This window comes from Oryza sativa, chromosome 3 (assembly GCF_034140825.1).
Source record: "Oryza sativa Japonica Group chromosome 3, ASM3414082v1".
NCBI lineage: Eukaryota > Viridiplantae > Streptophyta > Magnoliopsida > Poales > Poaceae > Oryza > Oryza sativa.
The window spans coordinates 2371523-2394784 of record NC_089037.1 but is presented as its reverse complement, the minus strand read 5'-3'; the positions used below and the strand labels follow the sequence as shown (position 1 = coordinate 2394784).

At 43.6% G+C, this 23262-nt stretch overlaps 3 protein-coding genes across 3 annotated transcripts; 2 read left to right on the top strand and 1 right to left on the bottom strand.

Moving 5' to 3' along the window:
• The first annotated feature begins 1260 nt into the window (after positions 1-1260).
• LOC4331587 (uncharacterized) lies at positions 1261-5918 on the top strand. The gene is made up of 12 exons (XM_015772488.3): positions 1261-1390; positions 1484-1545; positions 2187-2237; positions 2324-2356; positions 2607-2711; positions 2856-2963; positions 3074-3145; positions 3247-3297; positions 3562-3624; positions 3745-3869; positions 4125-4320; positions 5093-5918. The coding sequence occupies exons 1-12, from the start codon at positions 1303-1305 to the stop codon at positions 5792-5794; spliced, it is 1656 nt and encodes a 551-aa protein (XP_015627974.2). The 5' UTR covers positions 1261-1302; the 3' UTR covers positions 5795-5918.
• A 2001-nt stretch (positions 5919-7919) lies between these two features.
• Positions 7920-10741, top strand: LOC4331586 (uncharacterized). The gene is made up of 2 exons (NM_001417192.1): positions 7920-8189; positions 8881-10741. The coding sequence occupies exons 1-2, from the start codon at positions 8081-8083 to the stop codon at positions 10416-10418; spliced, it is 1647 nt and encodes a 548-aa protein (NP_001404121.1). The 5' UTR covers positions 7920-8080; the 3' UTR covers positions 10419-10741.
• A 699-nt stretch (positions 10742-11440) lies between these two features.
• On the bottom strand, positions 11441-18099 carry LOC4331585 (ABC transporter C family member 13-like). Its single transcript, NM_001417191.1, has 11 exons — positions 15468-18099; positions 15073-15393; positions 14904-14990; positions 14034-14711; positions 13778-13942; positions 13309-13603; positions 12947-13161; positions 12552-12857; positions 12410-12473; positions 12077-12316; positions 11441-11959 (listed from the first exon to the last, which is right to left on the bottom strand). The coding sequence occupies exons 1-11, from the start codon at positions 17508-17510 to the stop codon at positions 11856-11858; spliced, it is 4518 nt and encodes a 1505-aa protein (NP_001404120.1). The 5' UTR covers positions 17511-18099; the 3' UTR covers positions 11441-11855.
• Between the last annotated feature and the right edge of the window lie 5163 nt (positions 18100-23262).

Genomic DNA, 23262 nt, shown 5'->3' with positions numbered 1-23262 from the left:
CAAAAAAGGGACGATTTTGCTATACGTCTCACGACAGATTTTTTGCGTCAAATCACCCGAATTTGCTTTCGTCGGATCACTTGGGCATGGTTTCATTTGACGGTCGTGATTTATCCCCCTACCACCACGACACCACCTAGCAGTATCTTTACCGGGCACACAATGAATAATACAAACAAACTGATGAGCACGGGCCAAAATATGAACACCATGATTTAATTTACAGTACATTTGTATTAAAATTACATTGCACTTATATGCCATATCTACTGTTTTTACAAATATAATTTTAGTTATAAAGCACTGTAATTTTAGTTATAAATACAACATTTAACACTTTAGACATCTGAACGGTTTTTCAAGGAGTGCATTTGTACTAAAACGACAAATATTATAGTTACCAAAATTTACAGTGTATTTGTACTAAAATTATAGTGCACTTACATGTCATATCTACTGTTTTTATAAATGTAATTTTAGTTGTAAAGCACTGTAATTTTAGTTATAAATGCAACATTTAACACTTCAGATACCTGGACGGTTTCTCAAGCAGTGCATTTGTACTAAAACGATAAATATTCTAGTTACCAAAATTTACAGTGCATTTGTACTAAAATTACAGTGTACTTACATGCCATATCTAATTTTTTACAAATGTAATTTTAGTTATAAGGCACTGTAATTTTAGTTATAAATGCAACATTTGTGTTAATCTCTACTAAATACTACTCTAGTAACCAATACAATCACAAGCTACCTGAACGGTTTCTCTGTACTTTATTTTTATGGTTGGATGCAAATATAAGGGGAGAAAAAAATCTGAGTGATTTTTTCTCAAAAATCACACGACAGATGCCTAGACAGTTCCAAAAAGGGATTGAGAAGAAAGTACTCTCCTCTCCCATCGTCTGTGGATAGAGTGGAGGGCGGGACCTTTTTTCCTTTCGTCTGACTGACACATCAGTCAAAACCACCATCGAAATCGCTGAGGGATCTACTTTGCACCGGTTTTGATAGTTGAGGGACCCGTTGTATCCGGATTTCCGGTTGCAGAAGAAAATCGGATTCGTTGACAACTTAAGGGACCTCAAGTGTACATAACCCTCTAACGGCTGGTAGAGACCCAACTGGGTTCGGAGTTTGTGGGCCTCAGAAACGGCCCGTTGCTTGGTGGCCCGCATGCCAAATTGTGTCACGCAAGCCGTAATCCCGTTCCGGGCCATTGGCCCAACACATATGGCCAGGGAAGAAGAAGGAAACAGGAAACCCTCGCCGTGGAGCCTCCAAACCAAGCGAAGCGCCATGGCCGCCGGCGAGCAGCAGCCGCAGCAGCAGCAGATCTCCGCCTCCTCTACATCCTCCGGGAGGCTCGTCACGCCTTTCTGGAAAGGTTCGCGAGCGAGCGAGCGTGCTCTAAGTTAGCCCTTTTCTCAGGTGATTTTATCGCGGCTTTTACAGCGTGTTTTTTCTCGATGGGATGCAGAGAAGTACGAGAGGGATGCGAGGAGGTACTGGGACATCTTCTACAAGCGCCACGAGGACAGGGTTGCGATTCTAGTTTCCTCCCGCCCTCCTCTTGCATGTGATTTATTTAGCTCGTGCGAGAGCACTGTTGGATGTGGAAGATTATAATTGGCAGTGTTTGTGTTGCAACCCTTTCCTTTGGTTTCGCGTTGTCTCAGTAGTTTCTCGCTGGTCTTATTAGTTGTGATCCACGAATTCCTGGGTGTTTTTGTGTGCTGGCAGTGGCAGACAGCTCTCTGATCTTCAGGTGAAAACAAAGTTTCAAGCAAATCAAGAATGTGTAGACCGCTTCATTGTACTGAAAAGCCTAGCAGCAGAGTTCTAATTCCCTATATTCATGCTGTTTTGTATCGATAGCGTGTTCAGTTTACTTGTTCAAATTGCTAGCTGGTACTGTAATGGATCCCAGATACTCAATTGTTGAAGGAACTTCTTTGTTTATAGTTCTGGTATATCTCTCAATGCTAACAAGAAATTTCGTCAATATTCTTGGTGGATAAATGTGGTGTCAAACAATACAGTGAATCTGGACCTCTGGATCAAATATGCCACTACAACAGATTGTTGTTTCTCTACTGCAAATGCTTATGGTTGCTTAAATTTCTGCTTTTCTACATTTGATTTGTCATGCATTTGAATTTTTTACTGTTCCATTTGGACAGTTCTTCAAGGATCGACACTACTTGGATAAAGAATGGGGAAAGTACTTTGAGGTAAACAACTAAACATAAAAGCCTATCTTTTTGTACCAAATTTGGCCATAAGTTTCACGGAACTGATTTAATTGTGATGAAAATAGGGTCAAGGAGGGGGGAAGATGGTGATTTTGGAGGTATGGCACTGATTTATATTTTAGGCTTGTTTCTGTACTAACTATTGTATGGTTGATTCTGATAATTTAGCTTAGCAGAATTAATTCATAGCATTCTTTTGGTCGAACTAGCCAACTAGGGAATGTTCATAAGGCATTTCAGATTCAACTCTGCTCACAACCTTGGCCAATATATCTAGTAAATTCTGTTGCTATTTCTCATTCTTGTTTGTTTGTAACATGAATGTGACTGGTGCAAGGTTGACTGCAGGTTGGATGTGGAGCTGGAAATACAATATTTCCATTGATTTCTACATACCCTGATATATTTGTTCACGCATGTGATTTTTCTCCCCGAGCTGTTGACTTGGTTAAGGTATACTATTCCTCGATGGTAGCTGAATGATTAATCCATTTACCCAGTTTTCTCTTCTAATAATTTGCCACTGCAATGAAAAGATGTGCAACTGAGGATCTACAAATTCATTCCCCATTTTCATTGATTGAATTTTACATGCAGAAACATAAGGACTACAGACCTGACCGAGTAAATGCATTTGCATGCGATATTACATCAGAGCAACTAACTGAGAATGTACAACCTTCCTCTGTTGATGTTGTAACAATGGTAATATGCTGTACTTCTATCATTAGTCTATCTGTACCAGTCATTTTAACTTCTTTATTTACATCTATTTATAGACTTTTGAGTGTGCAACCAGCTAACATATTAAGTAGATCTTTATGCTTTCTGCAGTTGCACCCGCTAAAATGCCTCTAGTTCTTCAGAATGTTAGAACTGTTCTGAAAGTAAGTGCCCCTGTTACTTCTAAGTACAGTATCATTATTTTCTTTTAATTTCTTAGAAATTCTATTGACTCAAGGAACTAAACTCATGTATTATGTATTAGAATGGTGGCCGTGTGCTTTTTCGGGACTATGCTTTTGGCGACCTTGCACAGGTATGAATATCTTCCTATGTGTATTTTGATGCCTTCTCTAAAAGTAGGATTGTTTAATTTGATGGCTTCTACAAATCTTCTCTTTTCCCTATTCTTGGTGATATGATTTTGGTTTAGTGCATGCAAGAGAAGAATTGTTTCAAACTTTCCATATATCAGATGCAAGTCTCAAACTGTATGAAATATTCCCTTAGGTGTTTACATCATGCAGCATAACAATCCACTAATCCACCATCTTATTGTCTTGCTGTAAATATTTTGTAGGAAAGACTTATGTCTAAAGGCCAACAAATAAGTGAGAATTTCTATGTCAGAGGGGATGGCACGGTGAGTGCATGGTAGATAATCATATTCTCTAATGGAAGTTTATGCACAACAAAATTAACAGATACTTTTTACCTATAAAATAAACTGGTGGATTGATTCTGAAATGCGGGCTCCATGCAGCGAGCATATTACTTTTCAAATGAGTACCTGATGGATTTATTCTCAACATGTGGATTTACTGTTGAGGAGATTTGTGTGCACAATAAACAAGTCGAGAACCGCTCACTTGACTTGGTGATGAACAGGTGATGATTATTTGCTTTGTACAGATATCTCTAGAATATATGCACCACCTGCTATTGAGAAAGCATGTATATTTTTTTGCCTACATTAATAATGCTTTCAGAGTAATTCTATCGATTGCAGAACACATGTACTTTGGTAGCCTTGCCCTTTTTAATTTGCTCTGTTCTCTTTACTGTGGTTATCTTCCTTGATTTCAAATATGCCCCCACTTTTTTTTTCACAACAACGTGATTATTTTTATATATATTGCTTAGGAACTGGATCCAAGCCACCTTTATCCTTGGCTCAGCTGGTCTTCAAGGCCCAAATGGCCAGCACGATTCCCACACTTGTGAAGATGAAAAGGATAAGTTAACTGCTAATGCTTCTCAGGAGAAGAGCACCAGTGAAGAAATTGACCTTTCTGAGGATTTTAACAATATGTTTGGAACTTCACACAACCTTGATGAGGTAACTTTTATTAATTTAAGCTGAGTGTTATCCTTTGTTGCTGTGAGCATCAGACTTGTATTGGAGTAAAAAAGTTGGATTTCCTGCCACGCCTTATTAACGAGAAGCTAGTATCCATTACTTTTGTCTTATCTGAATGACATATCAAAAGTACTTCCTCCGTTTCACAATGTAAGACTTTCTAGCATTGCCCACATTCATATAGATGCTAATGAATATATATATATATAATAATGTCTAGATTCATTAGCATCTATATGAATATGGACAATGCTAGAAAGTCTTACATTGTGAAACGGAGGGAGTAATGTATAATATAAAGTGACACAGAAGAGAGTTCAGTAAGTTTGGTAGTGATCTAAAAGAGCAGCATGAGAAAAACAATATTAAACCTTTAATTTGGTTTACTCGGGTTCGCTAGGTGTGGATTACCTGCAAAGAAAAAGGAAGAACAAAAAAAAAAGCCCATTTGTCCTTTTCAATCCATGTCATTGGTAAGCAATACAATTACCCGATGACTGGCAAGGCATGCATCCAGCAGCAATTAACTGCAGGTATGCAGCATATTTGCATTATCTGTTTGACATTAGTCACTGCAGGTCTGCAGTTGCAGTGGGATGTCAATGCAATGGCATGAAACTGCAGATGTGATTTCTCTTTTTCAATCACAAATCTGGAATTGTTTATCTTTATGTTTCTAATATACTCTTGACATTACAAATTTGTCATTGTCTTGTGAAGTAATTTCACATAATATTTCTCTGTTTTGCAGGCTCAGGTCCTTCGGATCAAAGCAAAAGGTCATGACTTCGAAATAAAAATGCTCACAAAAGAACACCAGCACACCTGCAAATTAACCGGTCTAATGCTTTGGGAATCAGCTCAATTCATGTGCAGTGTTCTAGCAGAGAATCCTTCCATTCTTGCTGGCAAAAGAGTGCTGGAACTGGGCTGTGGCTCGGCTGGCATCTGCTCAATGGTTGCTGCTACAGTTGCTCAGTTTGTTGTAGCTACTGATGGAGACGCAGAATCTCTCGATCTTCTTAGAGAAAATACTGCCTCTAACTTGGAGCCTGATTTGCTTAAAAAGATTCTGATCAGGAAGTTATTTTGGGGCGACAAAGATGATCTGAAGGCAGTCAGGGAGCTTTCCAGCGATGGAGCAGGTTTTGATTGCATAATAGGAACTGACGTTACCTACAATCCTGACGCTATATTTCCCCTCTTCAAGACTGCTAGGGAACTAATTTCTAATAAGGATTCAGATGCAGCCCTTATTCTTTGCTACATTCAGCGCCGAGTTGATGAGGATTCTATCCTTTCTACCGCAATGGCCCAGGGTTTCAGGCTTGTGGACAAGTGGATAAATGGAATTCACGAGAGTAATGGTATCATTAGCTCTTGGTTCTGTGGTAATGATGTTTGCAGTTCTTTCAGGAATGCAACGCTTTCCATACTGTATTTTCAGGTGTGAGACTTTGATGTTTAGCTGAATTTCATGCATTTCATTACTTGGTGATTTCCCACCATTATTGTACCAGATGAATGGACAAGTTTTTTTTGTGGCAATTATATTATTGATATGGAAAATTCCTATATTTTTATTCTTACTAGTAGAATACCCGTACATTGCAAGTTTGCAACGGGCATATGTGACTGGGGATGGGTTGGAACTTGGAAGTGTGGATTTCACTTTATGCTCTGAGGCCTCGTTTAATTGGGAAAAATTTTTGGGTTTGGTTGTCATATCGGATATACGGATACATATTTTAAATATTAAACGTAGGCTAATAACAAAACAAATTCTAAATTTCGCCAGGAAACTGCGAGACAAATTTATCAAGCCTAATTAATCCATCATTAGTAAATATTTACCGTAGCACCACATTGTCAAATTATGGTGTAATTAGGCTTAAAAGATTTATATCACAATTTAGATTGCGTAATTGGTTTTTTTCCTACGTTTGGTACTCAATGCATGTGTCACATTCGATGTGCACTGCTGGTGCTTGGACAGGACGGAAGTAGGACATATCTGCTTTTACAACAGCAGAGATTATCGATGATGGCAAGCTCTGATTTGATGATGCAAGAAAGACAACAACTATACTCCTACCTTACTAGAAGACGATACATTTTTTTCCTTTTTGTGTGGAAAATGCAAAGCATTTCATTCTGGGACAAATCTGTGTCTTTACTTTTATGCTTTCTTGATGGTTGGACATATTTCTGTTCATCAGTTCATGTATGGTACAGACTACAGAGCTGGCCGGCTGGCCCAGGTGACACGGCCGGTGCTGCACTGCTGCTGTGGAATTATCCATCGACCGAAGCCTGTGCGAGTATGCGAGGAGCCTCACAAGCTAGTCACCCAATGCTCACCGACGGCCTGTTTTGGGCAGCTTCTGACGGTGTGTTTGAGGGAGTTTCTAATATCAGTTTATCTCATAATCATAAGTTTTCTAAACAGTTTAGTTTTTTTTCAATTCTAAGAATTTGTAGTTGTAGAATCTAGAAAATAAACTAAAAACTACAAGATAGAAAACCCAGTTTTCCAAAATCTCTAAAGCGGGCTACCAACCAGTAACTTCTATGAACAAGCTCCCCAAATATACTCTGAGGCTCACTTTGGTAGGACATGACATTTCGGTTGTAGCTGATTGACGGCTTGAAAAAGGTACAAACCATCTTTACATGATTGATTAAGTAATATTCCCTCCGTTTCACGATGTAAGACTTTCTAGCATTGTTCTAGATTCATTAACATTTATATGAATGTGGATAATGCTAGAAAGTCTTATATTGTGAAACGGAGGAAATAACTATTATAAAAATAGATTTATTGTTTTTAAAAAAACTTTTATACATTTTTTTAACACATCTCGTATTGCAGATTAGCAGTTTAAGAAAAACGTGCTTACGGTAAACTCACTCTCAAACTCAAAGCTCGAGGGCTTGATGCTTGAGGGCTCAACTCAAAGCCCATATGATATGACCCTCACAGGTACTACTACTATTTTACTAAATAAGTGATAGGATTTTGAGGGAGCATTTTAAATTCATTAATATTAATATAAATGTGAAAAATGTTAGAACGATTTACATTGTGAACGGAGGGAGTAGCATTGTTTATGTCAGTGCTGAGTGCTGACTGCTGAGGTATGAATGTACTGTATCAATGTATGATCCAGCTTCACCTGGCGGCTGGAGCCTGGAGGTCGTTGTGCTGATCCTTTCTACTCCACCGTGACTATTGCCAGTACAACTACCCGGTAAGTATTCATGAGCAGGACGTAACCACTTCCTGTCACGCTACGAATCCCCCAGCCGAACAGGAAGCCCATCTCCTTCACCTTCACGCACCTCGTCCGCGCCCGAATCGCCACCGCTTTTCGGACACGTAGGTCTGCGTGCGAAATATCCTCGCATCGCGTGAGCGAAAGAAAAGCATATTCCCGAGTTCCGACGCCGAATGCAACGGCCCATTCCCCTCGTGTCTCACGCCGCCCCAGCCCAGGTCCAGGCCCAGGCCCAGGCCCGGCCCGAGCCCGTCTCCGGCGTCGCCATCAACCCCGCGGAAGCGGCGGCCATTGGCTACCAATGGAGAGAAGAGGCGCCGGTCCCCCGTTGGACCGGAGCTCGCGCGCGGGAGCCCGAGCCAGCCGCCGCTTTGACCTATAAATAAGAGGAGGAGAGAGCTCGGGGGTTGGACTGGGTGAAGAAGGGGCAAGGAAGGAAGGGGAGGGGAGGGGTTGGGGCGATGGCTTGGTGGAGCTGCTTCGGCTGCGGCCCGTCGATCGCCGCCGAAGGCGAGGTCCGGCTGCCGGAGCCGTTCCAGCTGCCGGCGCCCTTGCCCGACTGGCCGCAAGGTTCGGGGACTTCTTCGCTTTCCTCGTTTCTTCCTGTACTGTTTAATTGGTTCTTAATCTTAATCTGCGTCGTCATCTATGGTTTGGATTGCCGGATAGTGTCTTTGTGGATGGATGTAAATTTTCAGCTGCTATGCGTGAGCTCGCGCCAAATTTGATTTGATTTGTTGCTTGTCCGTTCCTTCTTTCCTAAACGGGAAATTTTTCATGGCAGTTGACAGAATTGATCCTTAATTTCTTCGGCGGGTGACAGTCAAATAGTTAATAAACAGATTTTTCATTTTATTAGATATGGTATCGTCGATTCTAATATGGTCTTAGCGTAAGGATTGAGTCGAAATCCTGATGCTTGGCTTGGAATGGAAGTGGTATAGCCAGGAATATTCTGATTTACTCACAAGGCCTATTAATTGATAAGCTAGCACACTAGCAGTCGTAGGCTCAAAGATTTGCACCCATTTGCAAGAAACCAAAATCTTTAGTTCACTTCAATTTGCACAGGCTATTTTTGGGGTTATGATGGAGTTGATTTTTCTTTTACCGTTCTTAGTTGAGCAACGAGTAGCAACTAGCAAGCGCATAAAACAGAATGTTCCAAATTTTAATTTGCATGCCATTAGTTTTCCCAAAATTAAGGATAGCTTCCTGAATTCCTGAACCTCTATGTAACATTTTGTCAACTTCTTCACAGGAGGAGATTTCTCTAAGGGCACAATATGCATAGGCGAGCTCGAGGTTGCAAGTATTACCAAATTCCAGAGTATATGGAGCTGCTCAGGAGCTACATTCTATGAGCCGCAAGAAATCCCTGATGGTTTCCACTGCCTTGGGCACTATGCCCAACAGAATGACCGACCTTTACAGGGATTTCTTCTTGTGGCAAGGGAAGCGGCTAGCTGCCAATCGATCAATCTCAAGCCTGCTCTTGAGAAACCATTAGATTACACCCTTGTTTGGACTAGTACTGACTTGAATGATGATGACAATAGTGATTGTGGTTGCTTCTGGTCACCATCACCACCGGATGGTTATGAAGCTCTCGGCTATGTGGTTACTAGAGGACCGAAGAAGCCCTCATTAGATGCAGTTCGATGTGTGCGGGGTGACCTCACTGATGAATGTGAAAACTTTAAGTCAATCACAAATATGGGAGGTAATTGCTACATCTGGAATACAAGGCCTTGCCACCGAGGGATGGCAGGAAGAGGGATACCTGTTGGTACATTCTTCTGTGGAACAGATACAGAAGAATCAGACATTCCCTGCTTGAAGAACTTTGATTCAAGTTTGAGTTCCATGCCTAATTTAGAGCAGATCAAAGCACTGATCGAGCACTATGGACCAACTGTTTTCTTCCACCCGCAAGAGATCTACTTACCATCGTCAGTCTCTTGGTTCTTTGAGAATGGAGCTACGCTCCACAAGAAAGGTAAAGAAATGGGAGATGTAATTCTTGCTAGTGGTTCGAACCTTCCTGCTGGTGGGACAAATGACGGTGAGTACTGGATTGATATTCCTGATGGTGATAGGAATGAATATGTCAAAGCTGGTAATCTGAAGAGTGCTGAGCTCTATGTGCATATTAAGCCGGCTCATGGAGGAACTTTCACTGACATTGCGATGTGGGTGTTCTGCCCATTTAATGGGCCAGCAACAATAAAGGTCGGATTTGCTAGCTTTGCTCTACAGAAAGTCGGCAGGCATACTGGTGACTGGGAGCATTTCACCCTCCGTATAAGTAACTTCTCAGGAGAGCTCTCATCTATCTACTTCTCACAGCACAGTGGAGGCGACTGGGTGGATGCATGTGATCTGGAGTTCATCTCAGGAAACAAAGCCATCGTTTACTCAGCGAAGGATGGCCACGCAAGCTATGCGCACCCTGGATGTTATCTGTTGGGATCTGAGAAGGCTGGTGTTGGGGTAAGAAACGATGCAGCACGAAGCGATATTTTGGTCGATTCGAGCACAAGGTATAAGATCATCTCTGCGGGAAATCTGGGAGATGCCGTTATCGAACCATGCTGGCTGCAGTACATGAGAGAATGGGGCCCGACCGTGGAATACAACTCACGGTCGGAGATAGACGCTGTGCTTAGCTTCTTGCCCTTCTTTCTTCGGTTCACAGCTGAAGCAATACTGAACAGTCTTCCGGTGGAGCTGTACGAGGAGGAAGGACCAACTGGACCAAAGGAGAAAAACAACTGGGAAGGCGATGAGAGAGGCTAGAAGATGTTTCCAACTTCAAATATATGCTTCATAATTTGTTCCAGAATCCAGATAGCTCTATAGATATGTACCCTAAGGGTGCTGTAATAGTGATATTGGGATCGAACGATCGATATGCTTTGCCAAGGCATTTCAGTTCATAGAGTTTGTAGGTGAAATGCTGGCAAAGCTGAAGGTTGAAGAGGTAATCACGTTATGTTGTCCTGTTTGATCATCTGGCCTGTTTGTACCTTGTGTCAGCTATAACTCTGTTTCTAAGAACCATAAACTAAAGCCGACATAGTCGACAAAAGCTACTGACCATGTGAGCCTCTCTTTCCTAGAATGTCTGCAGAGCGTTTCTTGCACGTATCATCTTCGTGCTAGAATAATTAGGCATGTGCAGTAGAACGGTTGAAGTTTCTTATTTTCAATGGCACGTACTCCGTCAGTCCCATGAAAAACACAGGTTAAATTCATAGTGCTTGGATATTGTTAAATTCGTATTACTTGGATATTTCATATTCATATTATATTTGTTTTCTTTATTATATAGGACAGAGAGGTAGTAATGCCGATTAAAAAGATCGAATTTGGTGATTGATCGTTTTGCACTGGTGACGTTTTAGTTAGCGGATCCACTTGCCATTGTCGGAAGGGTGGAGGAAAAGGTAGAGGAGATCAGGAGATGGGGGCCGTCCCCTGCGGGTAGTCCAGCTGCCGCGCGCGCTTGAGGTGGGCCCGCCTGCCTCTGGCAGGTACTTGATGGCCCGTTCTACAGCCCATGTTATCTGTGCTGGAACTAATGCGGCCTATGTTAGTTGGGCCGGGACGGGCTGTCACGCCCGTGTAGGCCATAATAGTTGGGCTGAAATGGGACTGCCACGTACGAGCGATATGGTCTATCTCTGTCAAAGGATTTGCAGCGATATGGTCTGGGATGGCCTCGCTTCAATGCCTCATTGCCTCTGCAGCTACACTCTTACAATTGCAAGTTGCAACAGGGACCAGCAGATTCATCGCTGAACTGCTGCAGTATCATCTTTTAACTACTATATGCTTTATGTTTTACTGCACAGGTGAGGTGAGTTCTATACAGTAGACCAAAGCACTCCAATCTGGTGCCAAAATGAAACTTGTTACCCCTTTATTACCCATGAACATTGCCTTCCCTTTTTCCACTATGCAAGGGAGAAGTAGTACCGCATTGTTTATACATTCAGAAGCATCAGAGCTTCGGGTAATCTCACCAACTCCTCCCGTGGTGCTGCCCGCTGCGTTCCCTCATCGATTCCATGGTTTATTCACGTCAGGGAACATTTTGTTTCCGCTCATATACACCTCGGCTTGTGTCTTGCCCTATGATGTTGGTACTTCTATGGCGTGAGTCCACTGGCAGATGTGGCTATCCTACCTCCCTGTTCCTACTTGGTGTGGGGGATTTTAAGCTAAGCCTCTCTATATACAGCTTGACCGAGTTGAGTATTCAGATACTAGCTGCATGAACATGGAGGACTTGTCCTCCAAGAGCCTCTGGGGTGTGTCAAACTCTGCAATTTTACCTGGAATCCAAAGGATAAGATAAGTTCACAACAAAAGAAAGGTAAAATGGACAAGTTTTGACAGGTGAATAGGAAAATTCTTAGGTCATTTGGTTAATTTCAGTGAAGAGACCGTACCATCACTAAGCACCAGGACTAGGTCACTATCAATAACCGTCGGGATACGGTGTGCAATGGTGCAGACCGTGCAATCCTTGAATTCACTGCGAATAATCTTTTGAATAAGATTGTCCGTAGCTGTGTCAACTGATGCTGTTGCCTCGTCAAGCACCAAAATTTTTGCCTGTTTCAGCAGGGCCCTACCCAATGCAATAAGCTGGCGTTGTCCCACACTCCAGTTATCTCCATTCTCCAGTACTGCAACCCAACAGACGCCCAGGAAAATAAATTTAGAGGGGAAAAACACCATACTTTACAAGAATTATCCATTTATTCAAGAAAGAAACAGACCTGGACTGTCCAGCTTTTCATCCTTGGACCGAATGACCTCTCCGAGCTGACACTTTTCTAGTGCCTGAAAGAAAAGAGGTCCTTCCATAAAAATCAAGACATATTTAACATGGCTGCAGCATTGAAAGTGACCAGGGCGTACCTCCCAAATTTCCTGATCAGTACATTCTTCAAGAGGATCAAGATTCATTCTGATAGTACCCTCAAACAACGTAGGGTCCTGGGGAATGATGCTCAACCGTGACCGCAGATCATGCAGGCCAATTCTAGAAATATCGACGTCATCGATGATAACTTTCCCTCCTGTAGGTTCAATTAAGCGGAAAAGGGCCTGAATAAGAGTAGATTTACCACTTCCAGTTCGCCCCACAATCCCAATCTTTTTTCCACCGGGAAATATACAACTGATTCCATGTAGAACTAAGGGCAGGTCATCTTTGTACCGTACCTGTCATGTTTGATAATAGAATTAAATTCACAAATGGGATTGGCTTAGGAGAGGACAGAGATAAAATACACATCAGTTCAGGATTGTACCTTGAGATCGACCAGCTCAATGTTTCCATTCTCAGGCCACGAGGATGAGGGACGGCTATTCTCAATGATGAGTGGTGCTTCACTGGGAAGCTTGCAATACTGATAAATGCGTTCAACAGAGATGATTCTATTCTCTAATTTACAGAAGCTCAGTATCCACCTTGACATGCGAGCATTTAAATTAAGTCCATAAGTGACAGCAAGCCCAGCCATACCTATCAAGATAGAACCACACTTAGATAAAGCAAAATGTAAACCGACAAAATGATGCAAGACTTTCCTCTGTGCTTATGTAAATGATTAGGTAAAGAAATATCACAAAATGCAATAGAACAGTACATGTGACACCAGATAAGACATACTTGGTTCAATTGTGCCAGGAGGGAAGCTCACTAGTATCGCCATGCAAAAAGCGAAGACAAAGGTCGAGAGCAATTCCATTCGCAGGCACAGCCATTCAATAGCTGCCAGGCTGGAAAATAGAGGCCGAGCAAAACAGTCAAGAAGGTAAAGATTTCTTTTCATGAATCGTTTCTCTTGACCAAAACCTCTGATTGTAGCAGCACCAGCAATTGACTCACTAAACAAATGGATCACCGGCGACTTCTGTACGCTTAAGATCCTAGTCAATTCCCTTGATGAAGCAATATAATATCTCTGCGTGGTAGATAATATTTATCAGTAAAAAAACCCCTGATTAGAAAACATATATTACTGATAGTAAGCAAAAGCAAGCAAGCAAAATGTTTTTTACGAAGAGAAATGTGAAACGTCTCAATTCTTTAAACACAAGCAAGAAATTCAGTTTTCACTGCCTCAGCAATGAATTACCTGCATCCACATGCATGCAACAGCCATAGGAACTATAAGAATCAAAACTTGCCATGTGACTTTGCTCATGACAGCAACAATTCCAAGTAGTTGAATTGTTGTTGATGCAAATCCACCAAGTCTGAATGCTATATCAAGGTCCACGACACTTTGATCTACAGAAACCTGGTATGCATGATTCACATTAGAAATGGCACATTTAAGAATCAAGTGATACAAAATAATATTAACAGGAGAAAGAACAAATTTAACTTACTCGGTTCAAAATTCGACCAGATGGTGTAGTATCAAAGAATGACATTGGCGCTCGAAAAACACACCTTAGCATCTTTACAAACAGCTTCTGTGCAGTTGCTAAACCAAATGTAGCCACAAGAAGACTTCTCACAAACACAAACAATGAACTCCCAAAGGCAAGGGACATATAAACAACCAAGAGAACCACACTGTCTGTCTTAGGTGCATCTCCTTCTGTTTGTGGGTTTGCCCATGCCATCCACCAGTTACTCGCAATCTGAAGTACTTGAAACATGGTTTGGGCCAGGATAATGAGGGGTATCAGTGTACCTTTGTATGCTTCTCCCATGTATGACAAGTAAACCTGTAAGCTAACCCTTCCTCGCTCCCTCTCCTCCTCTTGAACAGACCGCTTCTTCTTACGCTCTTCAGGCTTCTTCTTCTTTTCTTTTATTCCACGCGTACTAGATGGTTTTTCATTATTGGACACCTTGTTTTTCAGATTATCTATATTGCTAACACTTGGCGTCAGTCTTTTGATAGGAACAGAAGAGACAGTATCCTCATCGGAATCTTCGGAAAATTCCATGGTCTCAATAGCTTCCTTATGAGCACAAACCAAAGCATTGAAATCAGTGCCAGCTTGGAGAAGATCATCATATTTTCCAGCTTGGGTGATATGACCATCCTTAAGAACCTGCACGTGCACAATATAGAAGAATAAAGAGACATCAATCCAGGCCCCTATGATCATGCATAGTCTCATGAAAACTATAACTAAAAATAACTTGCTTTTATACAGAATCTGCCTGTATAGTTAATTCTGATGGAAATACTCTTGTGCATAAATGATTACAACATATTCAGATTGTGAGAAGAATGTAGTTACCAGTATCAAGTCAGCAGCTGGTAGAAACTCAATTTGATGGGTTACATAAATTACGGTCTTGCTTGCTAGTGCAGTCAATATATATTCCTGTAACACAGAAGCTTGGGATGTTATGCAATGGAAAAAAAAACTTTTGAAATAGATGGAATAGGCAACAATGAGTACCAACCCTAAATAATTCACTCCCAGTATGAGCATCAACCGCACTGAAGGGATCATCGAGCAAATAAATATCAGCATCTTGGTATAGTGCTCTTGCAAGCTGTACTCTTTGTTTCTGACCCCCACTCAAATTAATGCCCCTATCACCGATGATGGTCTGATCTCCATATTGGAGCAACTGAAGATCTTTCTTCAGGGAGCAAGCCTCAATAACTCTCTTGTAACGCTGTTTGTCCATTGGACTGCCAAAAAGAATGTTCTCCTCAATGTTTCCGGACTGTATCCAGGCAGTCTGAGGGACATATGCTGCTGATCCACTGATCCTCACCTGGAAAGGAGTTAGGGGAAAATGTAACAAAACTACCGTGCATTTTAACACCAATAATGTATACATTTACTTACTTGACCACACAATTTGGGTATCTCGCCGAGTATAGAAGACAACAAGCTTGATTTGCCAGAACCAATGACACCACACACTGCTACTCGCATACCCCTCACCACACTAAGGTTGATGCCAGAAAGTGTAGGGGTTGGAGAAGATGGGTTCCAAGAGAATGTAGCATCATTTATATTGATTGCCTTATCTGTACTACCATGTGGAACCGTTATAGTTGCATCATCTGGCAATTCTTCTTGTTGAAGAAAGTGAGACAACCGGTCCAAAGATACCCTCGTCTGAGCAATCATAGAGATAAGATCTGGGAAATTCCTAAGTGGTTCTTGAAGGATCCTAAATGTTGCTAAAGCAGAAAGAACACCTCCAGCAGTGAGTTCGCCACCAAGCAATATACAAGTCCCAAATGTTATCACGGCGACAAAGATTGGTGAACTCCAGAAAACAAATGTAACTGCGGCCTGTGAATACAGAGCCCACCGAAGCCACTTGCATTCCACATTTCTCATCTCTTCCAACTTCAGCCTGTATCGATCCTCCCACGCTTGGAGCTTCAAAATCCTCATATTCTTCAGGCACTCTGATGTCTTGCGCATGCGCTCATCCTTTGAGGCCATAAGCTTATCTTGGTAGTGCTCCTGCAGCTTCGCCACAGGAACTGAGGCAGCAATTGATAATACAGTAGCTACCAATGTTGAAACCATGGCGATTCCAACATTCTTGTACAGGATGGCGAGGGCGAGGATGATCTGCAGTGGAAGCATCCAGATGTCATGAAAGTACCATGCATAGTCCCCCACACGCTGTACATCAACCGCCATGTAATTCACAATCTCACCACTGGTGTGGCTCTGCCGCGAGGAATTCGACAGCCTAAGGCCCTTCCTGTACACCATGGCCGTCAGCCCAGACTTGACATGGATCCCCATGACATCCACGCCCAAGTACCACTGCCGAGCAGTGAGCGTCTCAAGTAACTTTGCTACAAAAAATACAGAGGCAAGGATGTAACCTTCATGGGGGAATTCAATTTTGCCACTGAGGTAGTCCACAAAGTAGCTGATCAGGTATGGGCCAACATAGGAGACAATTGTGTTCACCGCTGCGAAAGCACCATTGATCGCTGCCTCACGCCAGAACGACTTCAATATTGCCCATGCCAGTGATGGTTCGCTGCCGGGGCGCTCCATCCGCTGGCGTTCATAGTGACTGCTCATCGCCTTGTAGCAGGATTTGGCACGGTCTTTGTGTGCCATCAAGGGTATGTCAGCCAGCTCAAGTGGTCGCTGCGCACCAACTGACAGCAGCGGACTAAGCCATGATAATGTTGCAAGGCTAACAATCCCAGCATCGCCATACGGCGTCACCCGCAAGCACCCGGGCTCCTCGTCGGCGTCTCTCCGCTGCCCACCGAGCAAGAGCGGTTCATGAACACTGCTGTCGTCGTCGGTGAACTCCAATTCAACACCGGTGGAACCCATGACACCAACCAAGCAGAGGAACCCGAGGGCCGGCGCCGACGCGAAGTTGGCAACCATGTGAGCGTAGTCCACCTCATCATCATCATCATCGCCCATGAGGTGCCTGGTATCGTCGTACGCGATGCCAACACAGAGCACGAAGGAGACCACCCACCAGACGCGCACCAGTACGGGGAACCTGCCCCACCCGACGGCCCGGGCCTGCATCGCGAGCGCCAGGAGCGCCGCCCACGCCAGCGCCTGCACCGCGGGCAGCAGCAGGGCCTCCACGGCGACATGAGAACCGGCCACCGCGACCTCGTAGCTCAGGGCGGCGACCTGCGCCAGCAGGGCGTAGCCGCAGCACGCCAGCGCCGCCCTGTACCACGCGCCCACGGACGACGCGGCGGCGAGCCCCCCGTCGACCGCCGCGGCTCGGCGCGGGGCGGTCTTGAGGCATGACGCGCAGCGCGAGGCGAGGGCGCGCGCGGAGCGGAGGAGGAGCAGGAGCAGGGCGAGGGCGAGCAGCGCGGCGTGCGCGGCGGCGGCGGCAGCCTCCGGGAGCGGGAGGTTCGGGAAGTGCGGCATTGGGAGGCGGTGGGGATCGGGGGCGTCAGGATGGCAGCGGGGCGGGGTTTAAAAGGCATTGGGCCTCGCCACGCCACGGCAGAGGGCAGGGGGCGGCGGGGCAGAAGGCAGGCAAGGCAGGCAAAGGCCGAGCTCTGAGGGCGGCGGCGGGTTACGCCATCGGAGCCGCCAGATGGCACCAAACCAAGCCTTTGTTCGCTAGCTCTCCCACCTCACCTCACCTCCTCGTCGAGCGAGAAAGAGATTAGGATTTGACAAGATTTCTTCTGCTAAAATGCAAGCACCGAGTCCTAAATCCTAATGAATCCTAATGCGGGCGGCGGGCGGGCTCTCCGAGGATGCTGCTCTGATCTCCTCTCACCAACTCCCTCAACCTCCGCGCCCGTGGAGATGCGGTGGTAGGTGACGCGCCGCGTGGGGGATTGCGGGGGCGGATGGGTGGATCGATGTGTGGCGGCGAGCGAGTGAATTTTGGCTGGGGGCGGCACAAGGGGAAGGGAAGGAAGGAAGGTCGCGGAGGAGGAGGAGAGGAGGATGATGAAGTCAGGCGTGTGACGCTGGGTGGTGTGTGGTTTGATGGCTTGATCACACGGATCAGGCCGGTGAGCGATGCCGCATTAGGCATTTAAAGAGGAGAGTTCCGAATAGCTTTCTTCTTTCCCCCCTCTCTCGCTTCGTGTTACGACTTACGACGCGGACCGACCTGACCAGCTGCTGCAGCTGCATCGCATCCTCGTCCTCCTCCTGCTGCAGCTGCATGTATGCGGCGTTGTTATAATCTGCGTGCTTGCCGACCTGCCGTGACGGGGGAAGATGTACGTGTGGTCTTATAAAATTGGCCATGTTATTTCACCAAGTGGGATAGGTGCTGTGCTCTGTTCAGGTGTTCATTGCTTTGTTGCACGGCAATGGTACGCTGGGATTTGGAGCTGACACTGCAAACGCCAAACGGCTTGAGAGGGAGATTTATCTGCGTTGTCAGGCTTTTTACGATGTTAACCGCTTGATCGGTTTCTTCCAAAGGTCGTCCGAAGAGATTGAACCGCTACTAATAACCACTTGATCCTTGGCGCTTTTGCTTTAGTTCGGCGGATGGACGGCAACACGAGTAGTACACGACGAGACCATCCTGCCATGGGCTTTTTCTGACTTTTTCCCCTGTGTCATGTCATGTGGAGTGACGACTATCGTCATGGTAGTAGTACTTCGTCACCGAAAATGTACGTACTATAGATCAGAAAAAAAACGAAACGAACACTCCATCATGGCCCTGAACTGGAACCCAACGCGCTGGACAACACCATTTCCATTTTCTCCTCTACGAACAAACAAACGCCGGTGTCACGTACGTGGCGGGCGCATGGGCTCCGGCCGCAGCCGCGCGGCGCCCAGGTGGACGCCAACCACGGATGGCGTGGGATGTATCGCACATAGGGACGAAAGTGGACCGATCCACAAGTCCACTTATAAATCAAATAAGTGGTAACCCAGAATTTTCATATTATGTTCTGGTTTGTCTTTTGTCGTATCTTAGAATGTAAATAGATCATAATAGAGTAAATTAGTAATCACGGGTTACCCACTAACGTATAAATAGGTTGATGGATCGATCCGCTTGCATCTCTAATCGCACATTGCAGCTAGCACAGCACGAGCCACGAGGCGCCGGAATATTATAACGGAGAAATGGCACGAGCGCGCGCACCGGCTACCGCCCGGTGCGCCGCACCCTGACCGACCGGAGTCCATGCCGCCGCATGTGTCGCGCCGCGCGGGCGCCGTGGCATGCACAGGCAGGTTTATTCCGAGGGAATATATGTCTCGAGCTGGCGTTGATTCCACCACCACCCAACAGAAAGAAGAAAATAAAAACTAAGGAAATAAAATCCCCAGTGATTGTTGTATATTCAATCTTGCATGCACCAGTGGACCACGGCATATGTGGACCTTGATCTAGCTAGTTGTCTGATCGCTTCATTAAGTGCATCTGCGTGAGCCATTTTTGGGGGGGGGGCACTTTGATGGCAACCTATGGCACACATCACCTTCTGTTTCCCGGCACAGCCATACTTTCTGACATGGATCCATTTCAGCTGCTAGATGCGAGTATACTATGTGACTGGCATTAACATTGCATCGCACCTATATATCCTCCGTCTGGTTCGGTCGATAATGCGACTGTTCAATGGCTAATTTAAGGTTAGAACGTGCGAGTGCATGCAAATGAGGATGAGATGAGATGGTAAAAGGAGATCGATCCAGGCCACTATTGTGCTTGATAAAGTGAAACCACATATGTAGTACGTGTACGGGTGCATGTGTGCGTGAACCTACTATATCTTGATGATGCCAACGGGGATAGCACCGAATTAATGTCAACGAACGAAAGATGTGGTTGCTTAATTCATGGTTGGAGTATGACGGGGAAATGCATGGCTTGACAAGGACTGATCATCCATTCCCGGATGAATCCTTTTTCAATTAGCTGATTAATTTCGGCATAACTTGATCGATCCATCCGATGAGATAGAATTACATATTCTTGTGGCCTAAACCCTAATTGAAGTGCCTGATTACGTAACGTGGTCACTATTTGGTTTGGTCACCATCATGTGCAAGTCCCCTTACATCATTAATTTGTACCGAGTAGAGAATTTAGTAACTGCGCAAGCGCAACCAACTAATGGTACTCCATATCCATCCTAAAAGAACATATAGTATTGTCTTAAATCGAATTATCAGCTTAAACAAGTTTATAAAAAGCTATATTAATATTTACTATATCAGATGAAGATCATTATATATAATCCGAGATATATTCTTATAGTTTACTTTGAAGTATTGGGTTTCCTTTTTCTTTTCCCCTCAACGCCGTATTCCTGAACAACGCTTGATTCCTCTATCATCGGCTCGTCGCTGCTTCCTTTGTCGCCATGTCCAGCTGGCCGGAAAGCATCAATGGTGCTGATGAACACTCCGGATCGGGCTGCTCCGCTCCCCTACTCCCTCTACTCCTCCTCAATTAAGTGGTGGTGAGGTGCCCCCGTCCCATCGTCTTTCTCGTTTCCAGTGGCTCCCCGTCACCATCATCCGTCGTCTACTAACCTGTTTCTATGCTTTGCCTTCGCCACCAAAATCTACCCACCGTCGGCTACTGACACCACGGCTTCGGTGGCACCATCGCCACCTCACCGCCCACCAATCCATCACCGGGCCACCACCTCCCATGACCATCCCTCCGAGCCCTGTGACATTCCCCTCTCAACCCTCCCACTCCACTGCTAACCCGAGACCCTAATTCGTAGTTTCTGTGTTAGAGTTTGAGTTATGGCTAGTATCGGAGAAGAAGAGGAGATCGTCGGAGTTGGAGAAGGACCAGACGCACGAATCATGAGGTTTTAGGGATGGATTTATTTGTCGAAAGAAAGTTAGCAATTATGTAAATTATATATATAGACAAATCCTAACCATATCTTTGCCCGTGGTTTCGAATTTGTTCTTTATTTTGCATGGTGACACGCTCCAATCAAACGCCACTTGACACTTCACTAAACTCACTCTCAGTTGCGCGCGCGTGGGCAGCATTTCTCCCGGCAAAATTGGTAAAGAAACCGAGCGCTTTTGCTGGAGATGCCGGAACAAAACGTATACATGATTACGACGCGATGTTCCACCAAATCGGCTGATGCGATGCCGATTGATACCGGGGAACATACTTATGGTGATCAGACATCTTAGCAACAGGTCATCACAGAGATTATCATCAGCATCTGAACATCTCTGGTCATGTTTACTTCGGCGAGGAATCAAATCCAATTCGATCGATCGAAAACAACTTTTTTGACATTTTGCTAATTTCTTTTCTAGAAAGACGAAGACCGTACTAGACATGTAAGTAGATGCTAATACAGATAAGTATCCTCTAGATTGTCTCTATCAAAACAACAGAGTGCATTGCACCAGGCGTCTGTTTATTAGCAGTTGCTGACTCTGAAACCTTCTCCAAATTTCTCTCCCTTTAGCCATTTGTTAATGCTTCCTTAATTAATTTGACAAAGAAAGATGGGTGCACGCTTGCTTCCAATTATACGTTTAGTAGTAAAACGTGCGTGGTGTGGCACATAAGTTAGTGCCAAAATTAACCTTCATTATCACTCATAAACACAGAGCCCTTCTGTAATTAGAAACTGTAGGCACCGTACCGAAAATTTTTCATACAAGTTTAGTACCTTACCGGAGGTATCGAGATATACTTAAAAATTTTAATGCAAATTTAGTACATCCTAATACCGGAAGATACTAAATATTACATTAAAATTTATTCTAAGTTAAACATCTTTATCAAGTTTTTTTAAAAATATAGTAACATTTTAATACGAAACAAATATACTATAAAATTATATTAAATTAATAATAAATTTAGTGAAACTAATTTAGTGTTTAGTATATTTTTCTATTACTTAGCCAAACTTAAAAAGATTTAATTTTTTTTGAAAGTTAAAGATTTAACCTAGCGGCTTGTTTGGCAACTTGAGGGAAGGGGATTGGGAGTTTACACGAGGGAATTGATAGTGAGATTAAGATGAGAATTTGATTTTTAATCTCAATATCTTGTTTGGCAGAGGTGATGGAAATTAACAGGGAGTTTAGTTAGAGATTAGGTCATTAATGAAAACGGATGGCTGAGATTTGTTTAGGCAAAGTAAAGGAGGAATTCTCTCTCAATTACCACCCCTTACCCAAGTATTGAAAAGGAGGGAGTTCCTTCCTCAATTCTCCATCCCCATCCCACCAAAATTCACATGTCTCCTAACCAAACAAAACAGTTAATAGCTCCATCCCTCTAAATTCCCAATCCCTCCTAAAAACTCCCTCCAACCAAATGGACCGTAGAAGAAACGATTACCAGCTACTCTCTCCTTCCCAAATTGATCATCATATATGTTTATTCATCAAGACCAAGAAATAAATCACATCAATTAAGACACGATGCACACAATCTTCCACGATGCATGCATCGATTAAAACACCATGCCAACCACACCTTAGCATGCACATATTCTCCCATATTGTTAATTATATTTTGATGAAATCCATGTCCATACGGTTGTATAATGATCAATTTGAGAAATTTTAAATTGATGTTCAATTTGGAAAGTAGGGAGTAGCTAGCAAGCATTGTGCATGCACTATGGCATCTGAATTATGGCCATGTTTAGTTCACATCAAACTTCCAACTTTCCATCACATCACATCACATCACATCCAAAACTTTCCTACTCACATAAACTCCCAACTTTTTTTTCAAACTACCAATTTTCCTCAAACTTTTTCCCAATTTCAGGAACTAAAAAACACAGCCATATGAATATGCATGCGTTGGTCAGTGTCGTCAGATTAAACTACTGTTCAGCAAGAGATAATAATAATAGTAATAATAGTAATAGTACCGTTAACTTTTTAAGTAACCATTCGTCTTATTAAAAATTTAAGTAATTATTTATTCTTTTCATATCATTTGATTCATTGTTAAATATTTTTTTATGTACACATATAGTTTTACATATTTTATAAATTTGTTTAATAAGACGAACGGTTAAACATGTGTTTAAAAAAATCAACGGTGTCAGATATTTTGAAAAGAGGGAGTATTTTCTTTTTGAAAACCAGAAGAGGTTATTTGCATATGTCGTCAAACCAGGCAATGGAACAAGATCACACAAGTGCTAGCTGCAGCAGCATGTGCCTGTAC

Excerpts from the sequence above, each read along its gene's own strand:
- LOC4331587 (XM_015772488.3), top strand. The coding sequence starts at position 1,303 with ATGGCCGCCGGCGAGCAGCAGCCGCAGCAGCAGCAGATCTCCGCCTCC. Across the intron at positions 1,391-1,483 it reads CGTCACGCCTTTCTGGAAAG|AGAAGTACGAGAGGGATGCG; the intron begins GTTCGCGAGCGA and ends GATGGGATGCAG. Across the intron at positions 3,298-3,561 it reads CTTTTGGCGACCTTGCACAG|GAAAGACTTATGTCTAAAGG; the intron begins GTATGAATATCT and ends AATATTTTGTAG.
- LOC4331586 (NM_001417192.1), top strand. The coding sequence starts at position 8,081 with ATGGCTTGGTGGAGCTGCTTCGGCTGCGGCCCGTCGATCGCCGCCGAA. Across the intron at positions 8,190-8,880 it reads CTTGCCCGACTGGCCGCAAG|GAGGAGATTTCTCTAAGGGC; the intron begins GTTCGGGGACTT and ends ACTTCTTCACAG.
- LOC4331585 (NM_001417191.1), bottom strand. The coding sequence starts at position 17,510 with ATGCCGCACTTCCCGAACCTCCCGCTCCCGGAGGCTGCCGCCGCCGCC. Across the intron at positions 12,858-12,946 it reads TTGAGCTGGTCGATCTCAAG|GTACGGTACAAAGATGACCT; the intron begins GTACAATCCTGA and ends CAAACATGACAG. Across the intron at positions 11,960-12,076 it reads AGTCCTGGTGCTTAGTGATG|GTAAAATTGCAGAGTTTGAC; the intron begins GTACGGTCTCTT and ends TTTGGATTCCAG.